General features: G+C 38.0%; 1 protein-coding gene across 1 annotated transcript; it reads right to left on the bottom strand.

Annotated features, from left to right (window-relative positions):
* Positions 1 to 7,769: 7,769 nt before the first annotated feature.
* On the bottom strand, positions 7,770 to 26,451 carry LOC142143204 (uncharacterized). Its single transcript, XM_075200916.1, has 3 exons — positions 26,279 to 26,451; positions 25,300 to 25,803; positions 7,770 to 7,936 (listed from the first exon to the last, which is right to left on the bottom strand). Exons 1-3 carry the CDS (start codon positions 26,382 to 26,384, stop codon positions 7,770 to 7,772), a joined length of 777 nt encoding a protein of 258 aa, XP_075057017.1. The 5' UTR covers positions 26,385 to 26,451.
* Positions 26,452 to 26,801: the final 350 nt, after the last annotated feature.

Here is a 26,801-nt window from a genome sequence, read left to right as displayed (position 1 = left end):
ACATACATTTTTATTATAATAAGATAAAGGTACGGCTCTCTAAAACACATCAACTTCACATTTTCAGTTTAGTCCAAAATACTTTATAACATGCATGATTGGAGAATAATAGATTGCATGTCACAATTCTAGCCAAGAGCATGGATTCACATTAGCGAACCTGATTAGCGCTGGCAATAACAGAGGCGCAGAGTCCAATGCACAACTGGTTTATGCCATGGACCCCACAAGATAGTTTGAGCTTTGCTGTTGGTGGGTTCACAGATTGCTGCATTCCGACTGCCTCAATGTGTGATAAGCTGGTATCAACAGCAAGAAGGATCTGGTCAACGTAGCTTGGACAGGTACACAAATGGACTGCAGAGTGTCAAATCAGCAAACGGAAGGGGTGTCAGAACAAGCCGGGTCAGCAACAATCAGGCATAAACAGTACCAAATGTCAGGCAGAGAGAAGACTGGAGCAGTGTGAGTCAGAAAGCACAGGAATCGGCCACAATATGAATAGGAATGTTGGAGTAAAGGTATGAAGCCTAATACTATGTTACAGAACTGTGCACAGAGCAGGTTTAAATAGCTAAGCTGATGAATAAAGCTTGTCAGAACACATGACCACAGGTTTATAGCTTCTCTTAAAGGGTCCTGCACCTTCTGTTGTACAGAGTAGGATTGTGTCACAGGATTTTGTGACTGGAACAGAGGGAAGAGCACAGGGAGCGCATTGGACAGTGGGTTTGAATAGCAACAGTGAATAAACTGTGGCATGTTTCCATCTTGGCATTTGATGTCTGTTTATTGATGTTAATTTAATTGTTTCCAACTTAAATATCTGAAGGACTTTCTACATATTTTCTTACTTCTCAAACATTTTAAACACAGATTAATTTGTCTTAAATCCAAATCGGAAACCTAGAGTGTACAAGCTGCAAACTTTAAATAAATATTCTAGACAAGACAATACAATATACACAAACAACTAGAGATCTGTGGTTCAGATTCAAAGTAATCCGTAAGATCCACGATTTTGGGTTCTCTGTTCCTCGTGTCAACATCAGATCTGAAAACTAGGCAAATGTAATTTTCAGGAAAATTTATTGCGAGTATATATATTCTATATCTAGTCTTCCCTCATGTTCTCATCTGCCATTTTGAAAAAGGCAGCACAAATGGGGGATGTCAACTGCAGTGCAGAACCCAAAAAATTATTAGATTTATTTATTTTAAAGTTTTAAGTTTTACTAGTGAAAGTAATGTTGTGTAAGGGCAGTAGCATCTGAATTTAGTGGGGAAAAATTGGGTGTTTGTGTGCAAGTGTCAAAAGCAGAATCCCTCCAAAAAATACTATATTCTAAAATTTGTATTTTTCAATACTTGTGAAGTTGAAGTGGGAAAAATGGTGTTAATGTGTCAAGGTTTTTCTGGGCATTTTTAACATTAAGGAACTGCATATAGAACATTGCAGTGGCTGAAAAAAAAATGTCACCTGCCATGCCACCAACTGGAGCAAGTCCGTTAGATAAATTAAACAAAATAAACTGTAGTGTAGGCAGAGTAAGGTGCAATAGATAAAAATGTTAAAACACTACACACACACACACACACACACACACACTAAACATGGAATGTTACACAGCATGCAACATGCAGAGTGAAGAGGCAGTAAGAAGCAGAGTTCATTAGATAGACAGTGGTAGATATTTAGACAAGTAATTACTGAATAGTAAAATGTTATGTAATTTGCTGGCACTATATAAGTAAATATTGATGATGATAGACGAAGGTGGCCTCACATACTACAAAATTTCAAATACCACACACACAATAAATTTGGAACATAATACAGCATCCATCATAGACACTGATGCTGCAGAAATAGGCAGAGGTCATTAGATGGACAGTCATATGAATGAATAGAGGTAGACATTTAGAAAACTAAATAGATGTGTCCTGCACCCATAACTAAAATAAGACTAGTACTATGCACTTCTCAATGGTCAGAGCACTCATTAGCAGCCAAGAGCAGATGTGTCAAATACCTTGTTTTTCCTTATAAGTGGTTGTTTATGGAACAAGTAAGGTAGATCTGTGATGCAATGCTGCCCTTGCCAATCAAACATGGGAAATTTGATGTATTTGCCAGTTTCCATGTACATCTACATCCAGTTACCATATATATCTACATACTTATTTCCAGTTTAAGATTAGAATGTCAATCTCAATTAATCCTTTTGGCACAAGTGTAGTATCTGACCTAGTATGGTTGGTTGAATGTGCAGGTCTCTTTGGACTGATGCTGGAAAGCTGTTGACATGGTTTGGAGCCTGAGGTGTCTGGATCTCATGGTGATGGGCCCGTAGGTGACCTAAAAATACAGTGGTGGTGGGACTGAATGGAACCGTCACCTTGCACAACCCCGTTGTAAAGAGGAAGACCCATATATATATATATATATATATATATATATATATATATATATATATATATATACACATGTTATATTAATGAAGTGGAGGACATATGTAACACAGACAGTTCAGGTAGGCCAATAGTTGGTCTTCACACATGTCTTGTAGTTAGACTGGTAAATTATTTGGTTAATTGAGTTGGAGAAAGCGAAAGTATACTGGAAATGACTGGACATGAAAGTTAATCCTGGCAATAGAAATATATGAGCAAAAACAGCTCCAAATCACATAATTTCACCTATTTTTTTATTTTCTCAATTTTTAATTAAATCCAATTCCAAAACTTAAACAAAACCTTTCAGGATTTTTGGGCAAAGCCATTGACAAATCAAAATGCAAAGATTTTTTTTAGAACCAAAACTGCATCCAAAACATGGGGGTCAGCACACATCTCTACAAGTAACCCAAGTTATTTATGTTGTTTACTGATGGCTGGACAGTTATTACTATGGTGCACAAGGAGAGGGTATAGTATCCAATAAATATGGTAGCTAGTCATCTGTATGATATAAGTTGCTTTTCCTCAATCAGATTAGCTGTCACTAAAATTACTTTTGAATAGGACTCATCAACACTATAGAGGCTGATTCATTTGCTCAAAGTGAGTAGTTTTATTATTTATATTTGCCCCATAATATATTTATTTCTTGGCATTTCCCTTCACTACTGTTAATTAGAATGATGGAAGCTCTGGGAGTTTTCTAGTCACCTCCACTCAGAAGTCCCCCCACACACTCAAATGTGGCAACCCCACCCCTGCTGTTTCTTACCTTTGCGGGTAATGTGTCAGCTGACTGTGATATCATAACCAAGACGCAGGCTCCTAGAGCAACACTGACATGGAAAAGTAGAGGCCAGTATTTTCACATGTAAGAAGCTGCTTGCTGCTTTTTCATGTCAATGGCATTAAAATCAATGGCGGAGAGACAATATGTGTTACTCATCCAGTGCTTTAGGTGCACCCTCGTGATAAAAGCCCTAGACAATTAGGGTCACCTAATGGTAGAACAGGCCCTGCTGTTAATATATCCCTGTAAAGTAAAATTAAAGATAAGTGCTGTTTGGTGTCACTCTCCTCCCGATAGAAATCACCTTTCGGGAGCAGGTAACACTAAAAAAATTTGGAAGAATCTAAAAGGTACAGGGAGGGACAAGCAGCATAATGACAGACCTGTGAGTAAAAAAAAATGATTGACAATCACTTTAATCCATCTCAGTTTGTATTTAGACATCATGAATTGTACAGGCTGGTTGAAGAATGGCAAGTTTTGTTAGAAAATCAGCGTAGTTGATAAAATTATGATCAATAATAGATGTTACGTACAGTAAGTAATCTCTTGTTGAATTATATGACAATTTGTCATCATCATTTATTTATAAAGCGCCAACATATTCCGTAGTGCTTTACAATTGGGGACAAGCACAGTAAAATAATAAACAAACTGGGTAAAAAGTCAAAGAGGTGAGAAGGCCCTGCTCGCAAGCTTACAATCTATAGAAACAGCTTCAAGTTGACAAATAAGAATAATCAGTTAAAATGCAGGACTGGAGATCCCCAACTATTGTTAAACATTAAAATTATTCAAGAGGGAACCAATACTTCATATTTCCTTATTGGTTATCAGAGGACTCTCTGGATGAACGGATTAGCATATGTCCTCATAGATGTCAGAAGCCCTATATATTATTTTGCAACAACATTTTTTGTATGTAAATTATGCTATGTTAAATGTGTAGTTTTCCAGTTGATTTGGCCCGAGTGCAGGATAAATAAATAAAACATGTAGATACTTCTTCCATCTACATGCAGCATGCACATAGATGGATAGCTGAGTAGATATACTTACACAACACGGTAATCACAATGAAGACATGGTGGGTGTCTGTGGGATGTGCTTAAATATTCTCAAGTAATGAAGTGTTTTATCTCAATATTACAAAATGAATAACTGCTTATCATTATAATTACCAATAATGACAAAAGAAGATAATTTAGCTACTCACTTAAATGAAATCATATTAGTCTGAGAAAATGATTTAATGCATTAAACAGCCTTAATTATCCTTTGCTTTAGGAGTCTACATATCATTTTATTAATTTGTTTCAGCTCAATAACTAGATAAGGTTTTGCATCTTATCTGAAATTCTTTGCTGCAGAATAAAATTTCAAATGCTAGATGCAATATTACTGTGACCCCCAGAAAAACCTTTGCATGATATTTTTTAAAACTAAAAGGCAGTTTACTGGCTGTGCCTATTTTTTAAAAAATAGTTCTAGTGGTGCAGTAATATCCCAACTCTGGGGCTGATGCAAAGTAGGTTTTAAATTCCTCACACAAAATGATTTTCGCCCATATGTATAGCCATCTGGAGATTTGTCCAGTTCCTCATCAGCAGCATATGAGCCAGAGCTACACCAAGTGCAAAATACCATATCTATGACCATATGCAGAGCTTTCTGGATCTGCATTAGACACAGGTGTATCAGGTTTACAACAGGCCTATTTGCACTTAAAACAACCCAGAATGAAAATGTGCATATAGCCTCAATTGGATTAATTAGCAAATATAGACTAATCACACTTACCCATTAACTCATATTATCCATTTTTACATGAAAACTACATATCTATAATGTACTGTTACATCCCCATTGGTACCTTATTATGTATTGCTTAGTTTACAAAAAAAATCTTAATATATTATAGACCCAACACTCAACTCATATGTAATGGCTTTATTATCTGCAACACATCACATGTAGACTATTTTTAATCTATTAGTTGTACCAACAGTAACAAGCGCTATATATACCTTACAAGAGATGTGTCCAAACTCAGTCCTAAAGAGCTACCAACAGTTCATGTTTTCACTATTTCTTGAAACATGAACAGGTGAGTTAATCTATTAGGCTTGGTTAGCAATTGTCACACCTATTTCTACAGACAGAAATCCTGTAAACGTGGCCTGTTGGTAGCTGTTGAGGACTGGGTGTGAGAGCTTCTGCCTTATTACGTAAGTGGACAAGTTTTTCTATGTAAAAGGAGAAGATGTTACATTTATTTACTTTTAACCACAGCAGCTTTTGTTTCCTCCTTCTGTTGACCCTACTTCGGGACCTATCGTGGCCCCTTCTCTGCTATGTTTCTGCATTGTTTTCTGCATTTTTGCCCTGGGAAACACAATCAAAATAGATCATTTTTATTTTTTTGTTTTTAATCAGCTCTAAGGCACATTTACATCCAAATGATCAATATTGTCGTTTTTTTAATGAAAGGATATCAAGAAATAATGAACTGTTGCTCTATATTTTACACATTATAAGCTCTTTTTTGTTACGTTTAAATTAGCTTGCATTAAACCTTGAGGTGACTTTCAGATGGGGTGGCCATGGTAAATTAGTCACAATAACTATTCCTAATATTTTAATCAGTTTATAAAGGTTTTTTGTGGCTTGCAAATTTTTACCTAAAACTATTACTTAACAGTTACACTGCATTTATTTTTCTTTTTGTTGGGGGTAGAATTTGAATCTATGTGACATATTCTAAAATGAGATTGCAATATAGGTCACACTGCACCGAGTAAATCATTAGCTCCTCATGTATTGTATATTGAAAAACTATGGTAGCAACTGTATCAACTTGTTTGAGTGGGGTGCACTCACACGCTGTTGTTGCATTTCACTATTAAGAAAAGGGAGGAGAGGATGCATACAGCCTCGATGTATGCCTAATTGCTGAAAAACATTTTCTTAGGGTCTCAATAGACACCCTATCTAATGTCTCTGTTATCAATAATTTCCCCTAATCATGGCAACATTCATTCATTCTGCATTCCCTCGTACTGTTCTTAAATCGTCCTCTATTCAGACTTTATATTCCCGTACTGATAAATTGATAATTTTCACAAGAAGAAAGCTAGTTTTCTTATATTATCTAAGGCAGCAAGCAGCAAGCATGGCATACCACTTACGCGCGCAACTAGTATACATCTAGGCTGTATGTACTGCGATATTAGGATAAATCTAAGCCAAATCTACTGAGATATTGAGCCTATTGAGACTATTGAGCCATAATATAATATATTGACGAAACAATCTAATACCTATGCCCTTTAGAAATCAGGCATATAATAATGCGGAATATATTGTTTGCAGGTGTCTGATTTACAAGTTATATTCAGCCATAGGTGATTGCTTATCAAGCTGAATGATTAGAGGTTCCTCCACCTGTTTCATTGTTTCCACACCATTTAGATGCTCAGTCGCATTATAATATTAAAAATCAGAGGTAACAAAAATATAATGACCAACTACAGAAAGTCATATCTTTTTATTATCAAGTGTGATACAGAAAGATAAAGCTAGTGGATTATAGGAAGTTCAACATGAGGAAGAAAACCTAAAAGAAGTGATGTGGCTTGGCAGCATAATACTGCCATTTTAACAGTAGTGAATATTAGTCATTACAGTTATTTACAGTAAATAGTTGTTAATATCTCGCTACAAGTTGAGGTGCAAATTAAGTAGCACAAATCTCTTTTCATATTAAGGGCGAAGATTTTGGCTTCAATGTATATCAATAACGTTTATTATTTTATGTTAATACAATCATTCATTGAGTGCCTCAGGCATGCACATTTGCTGTCCTCCTTTTTCTTAATTGTGATATTCTAAAATGACACAAGAAATTCACAGGAAATGTAAAAGCTAACCTGTGCTTCCTAGTAATCCTCCTTCAGGAGGTCGGTCGCCCCCCACCACAGTGTGTTCCACCCACATTCTAGTTACTTGCACTTTGACTGTGTAAGCCACTTACTTTTTAGTTTGGTTGCTTCGGTATGTTAGTGCCAAAGAAAGCACAGAATCCATGGTCTCAGTAAGAACCAGAAACTCCTCACAACTGGCTACTTCCAGTTTTATATGTAGTGGCAGGAGATTGATTTTTTTCCTGTCAACCAATGACTTGTTAACAATGTTTGCTGCACCAGCAGTCATGTTTTCTCTTGAAGGCCATGTCACTTTTTTCCAATAATCTTGCTTTGCCCTATTATCCCACAAGCAGATGAAACAAGGGTACTTTCTATATCCACTTTGCTGCCCAAGTAAGTTTACCATCTTTAGATCAACACAAATAGACAACTGATGCTCGTGATAGCAGAGCTTCTATAAGACCATTTTGATATTTTAATATTCTTTTTTAAATTTTGTTGAGTGAGCAATTGGTAGAGAAGCATATTGGTTACCATTGTGCAATTAAACACATTTCAAGTTTCTACTAGAGCTATCTATAAAAACATCAATCTCATGGTCGATATTCCATTCCCATATGAAAAAGAAGTCCAGGGATGTCATTGCAGTATGCAAGTTCTTCATCTTGGCTGAAGTAAGGAAGAAGTCCTACCTTATAAGTCTGATAAGCTCTTATTTTAGTTTCTTGCTGTAGACAGTTTTTTTCTTTTAGTCTGGATGCTAAAAGTTCAGATACATGCTTTGACAGACTGAGCACTTCAGTAGATTCCATTATAGTGCCATTAATATTATATTTAGCATTTGGGTTATTGATTTGCCTTTTTTGGCATTACACTGCAGTTGCCACTTTCTTGACCATTCCTCTAGTCTACCATGATCATCAATGGTTTGTTTTACCACTCCTGGTGTGTCTACCCTGTTGCATATCTTTGTGTCATCTGCAAAAAAGCATACTTTCCCTCCAATACCATTTGCAATGCTCCAGTAAAGATATTTAAAAGCACTGGTCCAAGTACAGATCCTTGGGGTACTCCACTGGTACCCTTTTCCTCCTCTGAATGCACTCTATAACTATAACTCTCTGTTTTCTATCCTGCAACCTAGATCTTATCCATTCGACCATCTTTGAATATAATCCCAAGCTTGTTACCTGTGCTATTCTTATTCTTTGTGTTTCATAAATTTATATATACAAAATAAAGCACTTTAAAGTGAGCAACTTACCATTTCTGTCTAGCAATAGCAGGTTCCAGGGTGTGACTGTGATGAGGCCTTACACAAGCAAAACAGCACACCTGTCCTAATCATCTTTATCTAGTAGAGGTGGGTGGTATCAAATTCAGGGGAAGAAAAGACATGAATTGACATCTGTCTATCAGGGTAAAGCTCTCCCTAGGAATTGGACAACCAGAGTACAGATGAAGACAGAAGCATAAAATATAGCATCAACATTAATGCAATGAAAATGTTTCCAGCTCTGAAATAAGGATTAATTTTTTTTCCAGATGGTACCAGCACTACATGAGTACCATCCACTAACCTTATGATGTGCTAAAAACCAACAATGTTATGGAACAGCTATTTTATGGGTTTAAAGGATTCCTCATCCAATGGCAGATAATCTGGCTCATGTGCAACAGGAATGCCCACAGTCCCCAAATGTGGGATATCACCTCTGCATGCTCCCTGGGCTGAAATTTTTGCTGGCGGTGGAGGCAACAACGCCATTTGACAAAATAATTGTCATGTCTGCAAGAAGGTCCTATATGTCAGCAAAAAAATTAAACATACTTTTTTTCTCAAAAGAGTAATAATAATTACACATGACATTAACGAAAAATAAATTTAATTAAAAGAACATTAAGATAATGTTAACTAAAACATGCAAAAAAAAAGGAGGTATGCCATCAGAAAAATGCATTACAAAATACAAAAGTACAACATAAAATCAATACTGAAAAAAAAGACTAAAATATTTTTTTATATTTACTTGTGGAAGAATTCTAATTAAATACATTTCAAGCCAGAGTGTTTAGAGCACTATTTTTACATTTTCACCTAATATAGGCCATATGTTTGAAAGTATTATTAAACCTTTGTACCACACAGGACTAAGTTAATTGCATTGAAAATATATTTGTCTTACTCATGAGCTTCTGCAGTATAGCTTATGTATACTTATTTGATGGACTAGCTATGGAATAGTTATGCTTATAGTTGTATAGTAAATAAAAAGTCTATTCGATTTCAGATCAAAGTGATTAAGTGTCTTGACCGCAATTCTCAGTAGTACAAAACTTTTGTATATGAGAGATGATATGTCTATTATTCCAATATTACTTTACAGCAATTATATTTAAAGATCTGATGACTTGCCTAATTTAATTTTACTAACAAACAATATTAAGAATCCAAACACAATATGCAGAGCCCAACAATAATCATTAACCAGCAAACAAAGTAATACATGAAGTTAGGTATGAGTATGAATCTTAGGTAGTTATTATAGCCGACAAGTTACATAAGAATTGAACATGTTGCCCTGATTGAAGGAATTGGTAAATTAAAAAGGTATAATTTATTGTTTTAATAAGAAGTTTATAATCTGAATACATACTAGGTTGTCAACGATTCGTTATATTTTTAAACTGGTGTAATGACCACCATTTTTTTACTGACACATTGGGGGTAATTTATGACGCAAAAATTTAAACCAAAATGTTAAACAGCTGTTTGATCTGTGTTTAAAAGTAGCATAACTACTTTTTAAAATGATTTATTCCTCTTCCGCAGACCAATTTTCATGACAAGATGATGTAAGTTTCAAGTTGCTCTGCACTAGGAAAGAATGAAGAATTACTATGGTTTATGATCTAGTCAAACATTTTGCAAATAATGTAGTGGGCAGGGCCAGATTAAAAATGGGCCTGATGAGGTTGCAGCCCCAGGCCTCTCCACAGAAATAGGCCCAGGTCAGCCAGAAGTATAAAAAATATATATTTTTTTTGTGAGGGCACTGGCGTGTGGAGGGGGCAGTCCTGTCATTTGAAATCAACAGCCAGCCAATCGTGAAGCTGCCTTTTGCTGAATGGGGTGGGGGCTGCATCTACAGAGGCTGTCATTAGTCCCAGGTGGAGGTCAGCGGCATTCAATGCAAAAAGTAGGAACAATTTATTTTTAACACGGGATATGTGACAACTGGCCCAACAGGAGATATGTGACAACAGGGGATATGTGAAAACAGGCCCAACAAGGGATACGTAAAAATATAATATGCATGTTTCAATGGCCTATGTGTATTAACATAGGGATCAGTTCCTTATCTTACAACAGAATTACCGACTTTTTCAATGCAGATTAGGCCCTGGTGCCACTGACAGTTAACTGTGTTTGACTATTTATATTTTGAAGTCTGCTCAGATGCATGAACACTTGAAGAAAGAATAGTTATATATAACAGATTTTATACATTCCCCTTTGGCCATTTGATGTGTTAGGAGGTGTGAAAATGACTAACAACTGATAATCACATTCTCACACATTAACTACACAGTTTGTTTGTATCAATAAAAATCATATTTTGCTCTCCGTATTGGGTGGCGGTCTCATGGCTTCCCTATGTATTGTTTGGCGGTCACAAGGTTGCCCTCTGTATTGTGTGGCCGTAACATGGGTGCTATGTATTGTATGGCGGTCACAAGTGTGCTGAGTATTGTGTGGCTGTCACAAGGGTGCTGTGTGGTCTTCTGCTGCTGTTGCACATCCACTTCAAGGTTTGATGTGCTGTGAATTCAGAGATGCTCTTATGCATACCACACATGGTTAATTGAGTTACTGTCGCCTTCCTATCAGCTGGAACCAGGTTGACCATTCTCTTCTGATGTCTCTCATTAACCAGGTGTTTCCACCCACAGAACGGCCCCTCACTGGATGGTAATGGTTTTGGTTTTGAGCATCGTTCTCTGCAAACTCTAGAGACTGTTGTGTGTAAAAATCCCGAGATCAGCAGTTTCTGAGATACTGAAACAACTCATATGGCCCCAACAATCATTTCACAGTGAAGGTCACTTAGATCACATTTCTTCTCTATTCTAGTGCTTGGACTGCAATTTTTTTGTAATTTTTGACCATGTCTGCATGCTTTTATATGTATGCATGTATGTATGTATATATATATATATATATATATATATATATATATATATATATATATGTATGTACATAATCATCAACATTATATAGCGCCAGCAGATTCCATAGCACTTTAAAATTGGGAACAAACAATAATAAAACAATACTGGTTAATACATACAGACAAAGAGGTAAGAGGGCCCTGCTCGCAAGTTTACAATCTATGGGACAATAGGGATTTGATACACAAGGGTAAGTGCTCTATCATATTGTAATTTACTCCAGCTGGAATACAGGGATACAAATTATTTAGTGGACTGTATGATCAGTCACACAACAATGTTGGTCAGAGGTTGCGGGAGATGATGAGTGCATGAATTAAAATGTTTAGCAGTGTCCTTTGTGAGATATGTACGTTTTTTGGGAAATGTTTTTTAGATGTATGCTGCATGATGTAAATATAGAGTTGATGTGAAGGGTAGTTGCGAGTCAAGGATTACAACTTGGCAGCGAGCTTGAGGGGTGGAATTTATGGTCATGTTATCAACAGAAATAGAAATGTCAGGCAAGACACTTTTGTTGGTGGGTGGGAATATGATTAATTCTGCTTTTAAAATATTGAGTTTGAGTTGGCGAGAGAACATCCAAGATGAAATGGCAGAAAGACAGTCAGTAACGTGAAACACAGATGGTGAGGGATCAGGAGAGGATAGATAAATTTGTGCATCATCTGCATAGAGATGATACTGAAATTCAAAGGAGCATTTTCATTTTCCAAGAAAAGCGGTGTAGATAGAGAATAGCAGAGGACCTAGGACTGAGCCTTGTGGTAGTCCAACTGATAAAGAAAGCGGAGTCGTGGTGAATCCAGAGAAATTACCGTGTTTCCCCGATAATAAGACACTGTCTTATTTTTTTTTTGGGCCAAAAAAACTGCATAGGGCTTATTTTCGGGGTAGGGCTTATTTTAATTAACATTGACTGCTTTTTCCCACATCGTGCCCCTCAGTCCTGCTTCTTTCCCACATCGTGCCCCTCAGTCCTGCTTCATTCCCACATAGTGCCCCTCAGTCCTGCTTTACTTACTGTTTGTCTTCACTACTCTCCTCCACAGCGCTGCTACAAATGAAGCTGGCACACACGCCAGCGTCATTCACAGGAAACTAGGGAATAGTGCGCGATCACTGTGAGACAGTGAGCGCTGCAACTGTGATTGGATGCCACTGTTAAATGTTTAACAGTGGCGTCCATTTCATCTGAGGGGGCGGAGCTGGGGGCATAGGATTGACGCGCAGGGACCGGACAAAATGGGGAATTAGGTAGGTCTTACTTTCGGGGTAGGGCTTAATTTAGAGCATATGGAGAAAGTAGGGGTAGGTCTTATTATTGGGGTAGGTCTAATTATTGGGGAAACACGGTAACACTGAAAGAGCGATTAGCTAGGTAGGATGAGAACCAGGATAGGACAGTGTCTTGAAGACCTACGGATAGTAGCGTTTGGGTGAGGAGAGAGTGGTCAACAGTGTCAAATGCAGCAGAGAGATCCAGGAGAATTAGAAGAGTGTAATGACCTTTAGTTTTAGCTGTGATAAAATCATTGACAACCTTAGTCAGGGCAGTCTCTGTGGAGTGTTGAGAGCGAGGATCCAACAGGCTGTTGCAGAAAGAAAGCGTGTGATCAATTTAGATACATACAATAGACCAGTGTTGGCTAACCTGTGACACTCCAGGGGGTAAATGTATCAAGCTGAGAGTTTTCTGGCGGGTTTGAAAAGTGCAGATGTTGCCTATAGCAACCAATCAGATTCTAGCTATCATTTTGTAGAATGTATTAAATAAATGATAGCTAGAATCTTATTGGTTTTTCAAACCCGCCGGAAAACTCTCAGTTTGATACATTTACCCCCAGGTGTTGTGAAACTACAAGTCCCAGCATGCTTTGCCAAGATAGCGGCTTATTGCTGGAAGGGTATGCTGGGACTTGTAGTTTCACAACACCTGGAGTGTCACAGGTTAGCCAACACTGCAATAGACAGTGTTTTTATATATATTTATACATAGATTCAAGTTTAATTTTCTTATTAATTTTCTTATGTTTTCAGCACCCTGTACTTTGTTCAATATTAAAAACCTGAAAATGAGCATTTTTCATGTATGTTCCTGTTAAGCACTTTATTAATCCCCTATGCTGACTTGAATTATTTAAAAAATGTAGCACAGCTTTGAAATGGAGACGATAGACATGTCATACTCCACTTCTGCTTCGGCCCCTATCATGAAGTGGTTCAAGTGGCATGTATACGTTACAGAGGGAGCTGGTGCAAATAGATGGTCATCTTCCTCCTCTTCCACCCACTCGCTCCTGGCTTTACCTGATTCCCCCATTAGGATTAGTGGTTCCCCCCCACAGTATCTTTCAGACGTTCTATGTTTCTATGATGTCCATTGCAATGTTTTCTTGTTTTGTTGTGTCTTTTCTATTTCTTTTCTGTGTCTTTTCTATTTTCAGAATGTGTAGATTTATATTTGTTGTAATATTCATTGTTCAACCCGCCCCCTCTCATGGGGGACCCCCTGTATCTCTCCTTGTTGATTGCCCTCATTTTTTTCTGTACCCCAAATATTTTTCAAAGCCTTCAATAAAATGTATTGATGAAAAAAAAGAAGCACTTTGTAAATAAAAATAATAAGCCATTGTATTTTTGTCTTTAATGGTCAATAAAACAACCATACCTTTACATCTCAACTGTCCTGATTCCATCAGGATAGTCCTGATTTTAGGGGACTATCTTGATTAGCCAAGAGTTTGTCCCAGCATGAGGAACAGCTGGGATGTATTTCCACTCTTTACTTTACATACATGCTGTGTGAACCAGTTAGCGTTGCACTACAAGGGAGGATGGGAGGGAGATGTAGGTGGCTGAAGGGAAGTGCAAGCTATGCCCCCATTGTGCTGAACACACCCACACATCACTGACTACACCACCGGTGGGACCGCACTTCTCACAACATGCCCTTTATAATTTTCAATGAGGCCCTTAATCTGGTCCTGGGGGTGGGAAAAAAACTAAGCTGAGATTCCACAATATTCAATACTTTAAATGGGATGATATCCACTCATTCCAGGTGCATAAGAAAGCGTAAGGAGTCAGTGTGACCCATGAAACAATTTCAATTTTAAACAGTATGACTATTATAAATTATTTAATACACTCCTTTGACCTTTCCAATGGACAATTACTTTTAACACTGCATTTCTTAAAATTGTACATACACTATAAATGGATAGTTTCCCAAAGAGTCATATTTAAATTTGTGCTATCAGTGAGTAAAGAAAATAATTTTTGACCAGAGTCAATTATATTATATAAAAAAAAGTCTAAATAATACTAGCCACCTTTACTAGCCACCTTTACTAGCCACCTTTAAAGGCAATTGAAAAAATAATTAATAATCAGTTACAGTACCAAAATAAAGTAATTGAATCATTACAATTAAAGTTGTAACTAAAATACGTACAATTCTAAAAACAGTGTATAAATGAGGTTGTATTAAGATATGCTCAGAGTGTAAAGATGAGACCAGAGTACAATCATCATCATGAACTTGCTAAAGATGATGAATTCCGTATCTATACTGAGTAAAAATAAAAAAAATAATGATAGTGTGTAACCAGTAGTAGGATATGATATTATATTATAACAGGAAGACCTGCAGTGTGGTCCTCATTTTACAATGTGAAACCATTCCCAGTCCAGTCATAACAGAGCTGAAATCCCTAGGGAAAGCAAGGCCACAAAAAACATTCACACTCCACCACCCAATGACAGCAAGACCCATGTAGTGGTGGATGTAATGGTAAAAGCGGAAAATAAAAATTGGATGAAATACTATTGTGGAACTAAAAGCATTGGCTGCTTGGAAATGCTGGTGCTTATGGTTCTTCAAGCACCAGAACACCCATGGCAGTCAGTGTCACGCAGCTTGGGCCCATTGCAACATGTAGTTCAACAATAGTAGCTGTTAGGTAAAAACAGCACAGACACCATCGAAAGAATCTTAATAAAAATAAAAACTACCCCAAAACTCTGTTACATTTTATTATACTCGTAAACCTATAGGGAATTTTCTTCCTTCAATCCTAAAGCAATTCATAGGGATTTTAAATAAAACCTATGATACAACTAAGCTACTTGCTGAACTTGAGAATGAATGAACAACGACAATCAGACACAGAGGCTTGCCCATTTTTGACTGAAGCAAGAGAAATTGTCTCTGATTAACTTAATACATGTTTACCCCTCAAGGTCATTTAAGTTTAGTTATTCATTGTTACTATCCCCAGATGCTCCAGGTCAGTCATAGCAATAATGATGCCTGAAAAGAAATTAATCTTGTTTTGAGTAATACAGAATCTAATTAATTTTGGTGGTCAAATGTCAGTAGTTGAGTAGCAGATGCAGCATAGTTCTTCCTATCAGAGATCATGCTCTGCAATAACTGATTTCAGGAAGATGCACTGTGACATTCATTACCTGCTGTCCTATCTGCGATCAGTGTATTCAGTGTATTATATTTCGTTCTCCTTTCATGCTGATACTCCATTCACGCAGTTACTCACCGTGGTCACAATATAATGGAACATAAATAAATCATTGAAATAGCAAGCACAACTATATACTAAGAAATCAGTATCTATGTTACAGTTTGCACAGAGTAATAGGTAACAAAAGAATATAATGGTCAAGAGATTTATTGGAAAGGTTTATCAGAAAGATGTCAGAGTTTTTACAATTTAGTACAAAATGCTTTATACAAAATATTTTACATTTAGAAAATGATCATTAGGAAACAGGTTAAGTTTCTTGATGACATCTGTCCTGCCTTTATCTGCTCAGTTGCCAGACATGATGCTATTAAAGAGCAGTTTCAGAAAATTGCCTTAAAGGTATTTAATAAAAGTGGCATAGTCGGAATTTGTTCTGATTACATGGCAAAATAAATGTTTAATGGGCTGTGTAAAATCACTTGGTCATGGTCCATAGCTATATATTTAACATGATGTGTTGTAAGTCACCTATTGAATTAGAACAAAGAAAAACCCTCACATTGGCAAGTCAGAGACTTAATCACACTGCCAGGTTTATTTCATTCGTTAGCATTTTATTTAAAAGGTAAATGCACTTAAAATTAGGCCTAATTATCTTTAAATTACTTTGACATGTTTTGTTACTTTCTTAGATGTTTAACCTGTGTGTCATTACTACAATGACACAATTCAATCTAAATTAGGTAACAATGGGACAAGTCCCATTTGCTTATGTTCTAATATACTCTACCATAATTTCCTTACTTACTTAATGGCTCCCAGGCATCGTACATGATTTCACATTACACTCCAGGCCTGATTCATCTTTGGATGTAAGTCCCATTGCGTACCATGTCTTCCATAAAATTGCTCTGCGCTTGCTTAGAAATGGACCTTACACCATTCAATTAATGTCCAAATTCAAATAACAATTCTGACTGCTGACGACTTGAAAGGTTGAACGGGTTTGGAATGGGGGCAGAAGGGAATGGACACACATAAGTAATGTAGAGTAAGGGCGTGCCGAGGTTGAGTGCACACATATTTGTCCGATTCAAGCTCTGGGCATCTCTTAAGTACGTGTTTTTTTTTTTAAACCTATCACTTGCACCAGCTACAAGGCAGGTGTAAGTGATGACCCGTATGCATGCTAGAACATGTGTTTGCAAGTAAGTTAAACTAAAAAAAAGAATTTTATGTACAGTACACATTAAAAACATTATGATTCATGTTTGTCATGTAAAAAATAAAATACAGAAAAAAAAATTATTAACATGTTTTTTTATTAATGATTATAGTATAAAAAGTTGTTCATTTATTTAATAGAATTTTTTTGGGCTTGTGTTGTGATGGAGCTTTATATTGCATTTATACATTTACATTATTCTGCAGTTTGTTCTGACAGCCTGCATGTGGCATGTACCATATAGGCAGAGAGTACTTATACCCATGTTCAGCTGGAAATGTTTCTTCAAATCCTCTTTTACTTGAATATGGGGGTATGTGCATGCAAGTTATGTGCAAGGCATGTTCACATTGCGTTAGCAGATGAATCAGACCCTCTATGTCTGCCAGTAAGCATCTGGATATCTGAGATTAGTTGCTTTATCAAATATTATATGAGAGGCATGACTATGTTGTAAGCAAAAAATGGTGGAGATACTCTTGAGAAACATCATGCTAGCTGCTCATCCTGACTGCTTTTACTTTTTGATTTTCTCTAAAAACCTTATCCTGTATCTCTGCACAATGTACTGTCAACATGGATAAATGTATATTTTGATTCTTCTTGGTAAAGGATTAAAATATATTCCCTCCCTGAGAGACAGTTTACAGTAATCTGCCTGTGACATCTTGCTATCTGGGACCTGCAGTCTCTTCACGGACTATGTGGACTTTGTTAGTAGTCGCGGCGGCCGCGGGCACCGTCGCGACTCTCCTTGTCTCCCAGCTGCTGTCCCAGCGGTCGCTATGGCAACTGGGACGTCACTTCCGGTCCCGACGTCCCGGTTGCCTAGGCAACAACCGGGACGCCGGAGTTTACATCACGCAGCGCCCGGCCAGCTGTCAGACAGCTGGGCGCATGCGCACAGGGGGCATAGTACTCAGCCAATAGTGGCTGATTGAGGAGGATCTGCTACGCTTCTATTGGCTGTATGCCAGTAATTTATCATGCAGCCACCTGGCTGATTATTCCTTGCTAGATACCCTGTAGCCTCATTGGCCATTAGTAATTATCATTAGGCTTTTCCTGTGAGTGCTGGTAGGGCTTTGTTCTGATTGGCTCCTGGTACTATTTAAGGCAGTGAAGACTGAACCTCACTGCCGGTTATAGCATCCTGTTCACAGTTCTGCTGCCTGCTTGTGCTCTCTCTGCTTGGTGTTAAAACCTGTGACTGACTTCCCGTGTATGACCCTCGCTTGTTCCTGGATCTTGAACCTATGCTTCTGACCCTGACCATTTGCCTGAATACCGGATTCTGCTCCTCCGCCAGTGCCCCTGACCTTTCGCTTATCCCTGGATTCCGAACCTGTGCTGGTGACCTCTGACCTTGGTTTACTCTGCCTGAACCCTACGCTGCTGTCCGCCAATCACTCCACTCATGGGTTCTCCTTAGCCGGTATACGATTCTCGACCCTCTGTCAGCATGCGGCCAAGTCTGTCCCCACCACTAGGGGCTCCAGCGAACACCAAGTTTTCGGAGTAGACTCCGAGTTTTATTGTGCTGGCTAGGGAGTTCCTAACAGACTTCAAGCACTTTCATGCAAAATAGATCTCAGTTCAGAAGCACTACTCTTCAGCTCAATCTCACGCCACTTGGCTTTCTGTTGTTAAAAGGAAAATTTAGCACAAATTATTATTTTTATATCAAGTCATTTGGTAGGAGGTGTGTCTGCTCTGTTCAGCCTTGAAAGCTGCAAACAGCAGCACATCCACAAAACAGCATCCACATTTTTCAGGCACTATTATGGCAGCATCACTCTAACTCTGACAAGTGTGGTTGAATGTAAGATAAATCTATGTTCTAGATGATGATGGAATACTGAGGAAATCTTTTCGCTTCTCTTTTTTGTAGTTAGTGCATGGCATCAATTAATGCAATTTAAATAGTTAAATATTGTTTAAAATACATCATAAAATTGAAAGCAAAGAAGTATAACCAATAATACATTTAAAAGATGTGAAAATTAAGTCAAACCCTTATCTACATAGACTGGGAACGCCATCCTGTACAAAGTTACTTGAGGGACATTTTCACATATTTGAAATGTCAAAGCAGGTTTACCAATAATAATTGCTCTGTAGGTCCCTTTACTGAGAATGCTGAAGGATGTAGTTCCCACCAGGGTGGAAAGAATTCTGTCAAGATTTCTACCACTGTATGGTAAGATTTATTTGTGTTCATTTTGAATCACCTAATTATATCTACAATAGTTTATTTGACATTTTGCAAACCTATATATACCTGTCAGGAAATTCCAGACACGTTTCTAAAGATATGGAAGCCATGGATAAATGCTTTACAACACATTTTAGTTTTTTCATTGGGATATAAGTATGAATGGAGTGTTTGTAGTGTGTTAACATCAAGCCACCAGCCAAAGTTTTGAGTCGGGATCAAACAGGAGCTTTACACATCAGTAGCAAAACCAGAGATATGTCCAATATTCAGGCTATATTGGCTCCTTCAGTGGAGAGGTGTGAGACTACCACCCTCCCTAGACACCAGCTAAGACTAAACTTAATTTGAACCCTTAAATAATTTCAAACTCCTCCCCTATGAAAAATGGGTAGGTCTTTCTCCTGACTCCCAGAAACTTAACCCTTTTCTCAGATGTGGCAGTTTCTCACCCTGCTACAGTGTCTTATGTTTATTTTTGTGATTGCATTGCTAATGGTATTTAATGTTTAAAAATGTATAAATAAAATGTCTTAAAAATAAAATATTATAATAAAACAATTTGCAATGCATAATGTTACTTGTCAACAATAAGTAGGACCAGAATTGGGAGGTGCTTTCTGCAAGATTTAGCTGTCTGCAATGTGCATAAATAATGAGCAATATGTGCTATTCACTAAGTTGATTATGTGGGGATAGTTTGAGTGTGGTAACTTTAGGATGAGATGAAAGAAGCACACTAACAATGATCACAAAACAATAATTAAAGATTAATAAACTTTAATTTCTTAAGATTTTTGCAGCAATACATCCCACTTTATTAAAAGGGCAGTCAATTGCTTCACTTTTACCTTAATAGTTTGGTTTAAATATAGCAGTAGACTCACACTATATGGACAAAAAAATTTGGCCACACCTATTAATTATTGAATTGAGGTGTTTCAATCAGACCCATTGCCAGAAGTGTATAAAATCAAGCACCTAGCCATAGAGTCTCCATTTGCAAACATTTGAGATACAAAATGGGTTGTTCTGAAGAGCTCAGTAACTTCAACCGTGGTACTGTGATAGAATACTACTTTTGCGATAAGACAGTTCGTGAAATTTCATTCCTACTGGATATTCCACGTTCAATTGTAAGTGATATTATTGAAGGTGGATGCGTTTAAGAACAACAGCAACTCAGCCGTAAAGCGGAAGACCACGTAAAATCAAAGAGCGAAGCCAACGACTGGTAAGGCACATAGAGCATAAAATTCGCAGCGCTCTGCTGATTCCATACCTGAAGATTTCCAAACTTACACTGGCAATAATGTAAGCACAAAAACAGTGTGGTGGGATATTAATGGAATGGGTTTCTGTGGCCGAGCAGCTGCATGCAACCCTCACAAAACCAATGGCAAGTGTCAGATGGGGTGGTGTAAAGCACACTGACACTGTACTGTGGAGCAGTGGAAACATGTTCTGTGGAGTGACGAATCAGGCTTCTCTGTTTGGCAGTCAGATGGGTGACTCTGGGTTTGGCAGATGCCGGGAGAATGTTACCTGCCTGACTGCATTATGCCAACTGTGAAATGTGGTGGAGGAAGGATAATGGCATGGGGCTGTTTTTCAGGGTTTGGGCTAGTCCCCTTATCTCCAGTGAAATGCAATCTTAATGCTTTAGCATACCGAGTCATTTTCTTCCAACTTTGCGGAAACAGTTTGGGGAAGGCCATTTTCTATTCCAACATGATTGTGCCCCAGTGCACAAAGCAAGGACTACAAAGACATGGTTTGATGAGTTCGGTGTGGAATAACTTGATTGCCCAACACAGAGCCCTGACCTCAACCCCATCGAACACCTTTGAGATGAACTGGAACAGAGATTGTGAGTCAGGCCTTCTCATCCAACATCAGTGCTTGAACTACAGAATGAATGGGCACAAATTCCCATAGAAATAGTACTACATTTTGTGGAAAGACTTCCAAGAAGAGCGGAAGCTTTTATCGCTGCAAAAGGAGGACCAACTCCATATTAAAGTATATGTATTTGAATACAAAGTCATTACAGTTCCTGCTTGTGGCATGATGAAGCGCCTGAATACTTTGGTCCATATGGTGTATCTCTATATTGTATCAATGTTTCTCCTTCAAAACTGTGCATGCTGCTGAAGCCAGACGTAGGAGATGATCCTTGATAAACTGGCTAAGTTGACACAGATTTAGAAAAAATTATTGCAGTGTTGCTGAACATTACCATGTAAACAATGCCATACTGTACCCTGCCATGTGTCGGGTTAAACCTTGTCTTTTTGACAGAACCAAATTACATGCTACACTACAATGAAGAAGTCTGTTCTCTATAATCATTGATTAGCTCTATTTTCTATTTTGATTTCTATTAGCTGAATTTTTCTTTAAGATTTGCTATCCTATGGCTTATGGTAGATTATTTTCTTAATTTTGCCCATTTACAATGTTGACAGATATCTATGTATTCCTGCATTTTTGAGACATGACTAAATATTATTTATTCAGCAATTAATAATATGAGCAGTAGTAGCAATTATCTTCTGTCTTAGATAAGTGTTGTAACACTTTTGTAACAGTTAAATTGCTGAGTCAGCGCTTTGTAAAGTCTAACCTTATTATGCCTTAAGTGTTTTAGGATGACAAATTCCATAACAGTGTTACTTTTTGTTTTCCAAAAATAACATTTTTGTAATTGATTGAGAGCTAAGCATATGGTTGAACAGAAAAGATGTGCTTTTGCTTCTGCATCTCATTTGTTTCTTTGTAGTTGAAAGAATGATTCCCTGCTAAGAAAAGATTTGTACACTGAATTACGCATCATTTTAAACTAGGCCAGAAAGATGAAAGAATTTATCTGCTTCTTTACTTTATAACTAAACTGACTAGATGTATAAATCAAAAGTAAGAACCGAAAGTTGGGCTTGTTTGATGAGTTTCTCTTTGTAATAGTTTTTGACTGTAGACAAGTTAGAACTATTTAGCAATTACTGAATTTAGGGAATGGAAGTCCAGTGTATCTAATTATCGTAAACCTCTAAATACGACTCTTGTGATTTTAATAGTTTTCAGACTTTTAATTGGCATCAATTAATTTACATTTTAGCATCCTAAAGTATTTAGTATTTATTTTCATGCACTTTTCATAGAAAGTTATAGGTGCTCACAGCACACAAGTGAGTAATGTCTGTCTCCACTTTTCTGGGTTAAACAAAAGTAGATTTGGTGGCTGATTTCTGGCAAGAGGGTTGGTGTAAACTAGTGTGCTCAATAAAGGCATTCCTTAACTGTCAGGTTAAGTACACATATATTTTACATTTAAATCTATTCTTACTGTGTTGAAACCAGTTTTCAATTGAAGCATAGGTGGAAACCAAGCCTCAGCATGTACCTTTAATTGGTCACCTGTTGCACCTTACAGGTACATTTTATATAAGAAAGTGCATTTCTTAGCACATTTCGACTCATGCAATAGAAAACATTGAAATTGTATACTTCGACTGTGAAATATGTAATAAAGACTTAGGGCTAGATTTACTATCAGGCGTGTTTGTAAACCCGCTGACTTTCGGCGGGTTTGGCGGCGGTTTAACCATCGCCGGATTTACTAAGGCTAAACCCGCCGTCCAAACGACCAGAAAAGATGTTTTCAAATCCCCCTATGTGGAAAGCGCCATGACGGTTTCAACAATGTTCAACATACAAACAGCCGGATTTACTATTAGGGGGTTTATAAAGCCGCCGGAAAACCGCCATTCAAAAGACCAAAATGAAAGCGCTGCTTGTGAGCGGCGTGATGGTTCAAACAGTGTGCTGTTTCAGGTATTTTGCCAATCAGACCATAACAGAAAGGCCTATATCATGTCCAATGACCCATTAGGACTGTGTATAGAAAATGGGCAAAGTGTCATGAAATTTCAGGCTACTGTTTTTTTTGTTTTCCATTATTTTTTCACCCAGTATGATTGCATAGTAAAATCTCATTTCACCTTTCCTTTTCTAGTTGTTTTGTACTTTCCAAAAAACCACTAGAATACTGTTGCCTCAAAGAAATTAGGATGGGAATTGTTGCATTACATAGTTAACCCTTATTTTAATGCTAATGCAATCCACATGTGAAAAATGTTTTTTCTGCCTGAAGCAATCACAGACAATCACCGTCTATTGCCCAGCAGTTAATCATGATGCTTATAAAAAGGGCCCCTCATTATTTGGCAGGTGTGGGGTTGTTGGAGAATGGATTTTGCAGGTAATGTGGTGCATTCTTGCCAGTGTATGTTTGCAGCTTTTTACCTGATGGAGGCAGAAAGGCGCCAGGAGGAGGAGGATGAACAGCAGTTGGCATCTGTTCCGCGGAGCCTGCAAAGACCCCGCACTCCACGTGCATTTCCAGTGCGTTTGAATCTGGAGTCTTTGGCTGATGTGGAGGTAGTACAAATGTTTCGCCTCAATCGTACTAACCTCATGGCACTGTATGAGCAAGTGAAGGATGATTTGGAGCCTACAACCAGCCGCTCTAATGCAGTGTCAGGACTACACAAACTACTGTGTGCAGTTCACTTTTTGGCAACAGGTTCCTTTCAATCTGTGTCCTCCAGAGTGATTGGCATAACGCAGCCGACATTTTCAAGGCATTTTGGACAGGTTTTAGGTGCCCTTAAAAGAGTGTGCCCTAGCTATATCAGCTTCCCCAGCCAGGAGTCACAGTGGCATGAGCTCAAGGGAGCTTTCTATAGGGTCGCAGGTATCCCTAATGTAATGGGTGCAATAGATTGCACTCATATTGCCCTGAGACCACCTCACCACAGGGCAGAGGTTTTTGTTAATCGCCATCATTACCACTCCCTGAATGTGCAGGTTGTCTGCGATGCTAACCAGCGTATATTGAGTGTTGTTGCAGGCTATCCTGGGTCATGTCATGATGCCTTTATCCTGAGACAGTCTACCCTTTATGCCAAATTTGAAAGTGGTGAAATGCCGGAGGGATGGCTTTTGGGTATGTACTTTGTATGTTTTATATATCCCTTATCCTTGCTCAAATGGACTCACATATGCTAACTGCTGTACAACATGCTCAAAGTAAATGGTAGCTAACATTTTACTTTTATTGCAGGAGATTCAGGATATGGGTGTCGCTCCTGGCTCATGACTCCTCTGCTGCATCCTCAGACTCCTGCACAGCACCAATACAATGAGGCACACATAACCACTAGAGGTGTCATAGAACGTACGTTTGGACTCTTGAAAACCAGGTTCAGGTGCCTTGATAAATCAGGTGGGGTGCTTATGTATGCACCTGAAAAGGTATCTGAGATTGTCCTGGCTTGCTGTCTGCTGCATAACCTGGCTTTACATCAACTTACCCCACCGATTATTGCAGTAGACAGTGAAGAAGAAGGGGTACGTGTCACATCTGGTGATGTGCAGAGCACAGAGGGCGGAAGGGAGATTAGAGACCGTCTAATTGCAAACTACTTTACATGTAAGTACATAGTATGAAAAACATTTTTTGCTCCAAAATGTGTTTTATGTGAGTGCAATTTTAGTATTTTATTTTAAATGTTTTGTAAATTGGAACCTTTAAAAACAGGATAGTGTGTACTCCTCATGTGGTAAATATGAACATCCCTGGAATGTGACAGTCAGAGGTCAATGTTTAAGTGAAATTAGTGCATAGTTGTTAAAAAATCAGTATACTCTTGTTTAATGTGCAGAAAAGAAAGACTGACACAATAGAAATTTAACTGCATTTATTGCAGAACACAATAAATAATAACGTATAATGGTTATAGAAACTTGACAAAACATTAATCAATAAGAAACATTGTGCTAGCGATGCCTTTTTGCAGGCATATCGCTATGCTTGGTGCCACTCTCTCCCCTCCCTCGCCCACCCCTGGTGCGAGCACCTCTCCTTGGAGGAGTACTCTGTAGAGATGTGGTAGGCTTACTAGCGGCACTGGTGGTGGCTGAAGACATAGGTGCCGGTAAACGGGCTACAATTTCTGAATGTAGTTGCCCTGCCAGCCGGGTCACATTGGCATTCCCCTCACGTACTGTGGAATGTAAGGCCTCCACAGCCCCAGTCATTTGGGCCAGCTGCACATTGGTCTGTTCTAAAGCTGTTGCCAGACGGTTGATTCCAGCAGGGAGTTGACTATTGGAGCGGTGTATCCGCCTCGACTGGGCCGCAATTTGTGACATGTGGTGAGTTTGCCTGTCCATGAACAATGTCTGTTGCTGCTGGAATGCGCCAATAGACAGCGCCATTTCTCTGGCTGGGTCCATACTTTCAGGTGCAGGTTGGTGGTGTGATGGTTCAGCAGGGCCAGGTGAAACTTCCTGGAGGCCAGACACAGGGGCATCCACTGTTACCAGGGTGATGGTCGTTTGATCCTCTGGCTCAGGGGACATTTCCAGGGACTCCGCCTGAGGTGGCTGGTATGAAGAGGGCCCTGTGTATGAAAAATGACGGTAAGTATATAGTATATAATATGTTTGTATATTGCATTCTGAACACTGGATAGGAAAGAATATTCTTTAGCAACTACAGATTCTTTCACAATGTTTGCATTCCTGATTTCTAGTCCTATGCTACCTGCTTACGGATGCACTTATTATCCTTTTAATACCCATTATCATTTGGACTGTGTAGTACATGCTGGGTTATTTTGACTAAACTGCATGCTATAAAAAGTGGAGATGTTGCCTATAGCAACCAATCAGATTTTAGCTGTCATTTTGTTGAATGCAATAAAAAAATAAAGGTATATTCTGATGGGTTACTATAGGCAACATATCAGTTTAGTAAAATGTAGCCCTAACTTCTCATTGCAAACAATTAAAAAAAAAATAAAAAAAATTGACAGCAACATTTGCACAGAAAATCAATTAACTCCATTATTTCTCTCCTAAACAGAAATCACGCACCTGCTTGCTCGTCTGTGCCCGAATCTCTCGCTGAAGGTGGAGGTGTAGGTCTGGCACTGGGACTGAACTGCGGTCCTGGCGATTCTGGATGTATTAGAAAAAGCATACAATGTATTTCCAGAAAAAAACAATTTCCAAATATACTGTTTATTGCACAAATGTGTTTGTAATTTTTTTTTTTTTTCTATGAGAAAAAAAAACCTTTACAAACTATTAGAGGCAAAATTACACTTTGAAAAACAAAAACAAAAATTTTTTTTTAAGAAAAAACGTTTGCAAAGAGAAAAGCAGTTTTGCAAAGAGAAAAGCAGTTTTAAAAAGAGAAAAGCAGTTTTGCAAAGAGAAAAGCAGTTTTAAAAAGAGAAAAGCAGTTTTAAAAAGAGAAAAGCAGTTTTAAAAAGAGAAAAGCAGTTTTGCAAAGAGAAAAGCAGTTTTGCAAAGAGAAAAGCAGTTTTGCAAAGAGAAAAGCAGTTTTAAAAAGAGAAAAGCAGTTTTAAAAAGAGAAAAGCAGTTTTTAAAAGAG

This window comes from Mixophyes fleayi, chromosome 3 (genome assembly GCF_038048845.1).
Source record: "Mixophyes fleayi isolate aMixFle1 chromosome 3, aMixFle1.hap1, whole genome shotgun sequence".
NCBI lineage: Eukaryota > Metazoa > Chordata > Amphibia > Anura > Limnodynastidae > Mixophyes > Mixophyes fleayi.
This window is presented reverse-complemented; position numbering and strand designations above follow the sequence as displayed.

Excerpts from the sequence above, each read along its gene's own strand:
- LOC142143204 (XM_075200916.1), bottom strand. The coding sequence starts at position 26,384 with ATGCTTTTTCTAATACATCCAGAATCGCCAGGACCGCAGTTCAGTCCC. Across the intron at positions 25,804-26,278 it reads GGGCACAGACGAGCAAGCAG|GGCCCTCTTCATACCAGCCA; the intron begins GTGCGTGATTTC and ends TTTCATACACAG. Across the intron at positions 7,937-25,299 it reads AGCCACCACCAGTGCCGCTA|CATCCAGACTAAAAGAAAAA; the intron begins GTAAGCCTACCA and ends CTGAACTTTTAG.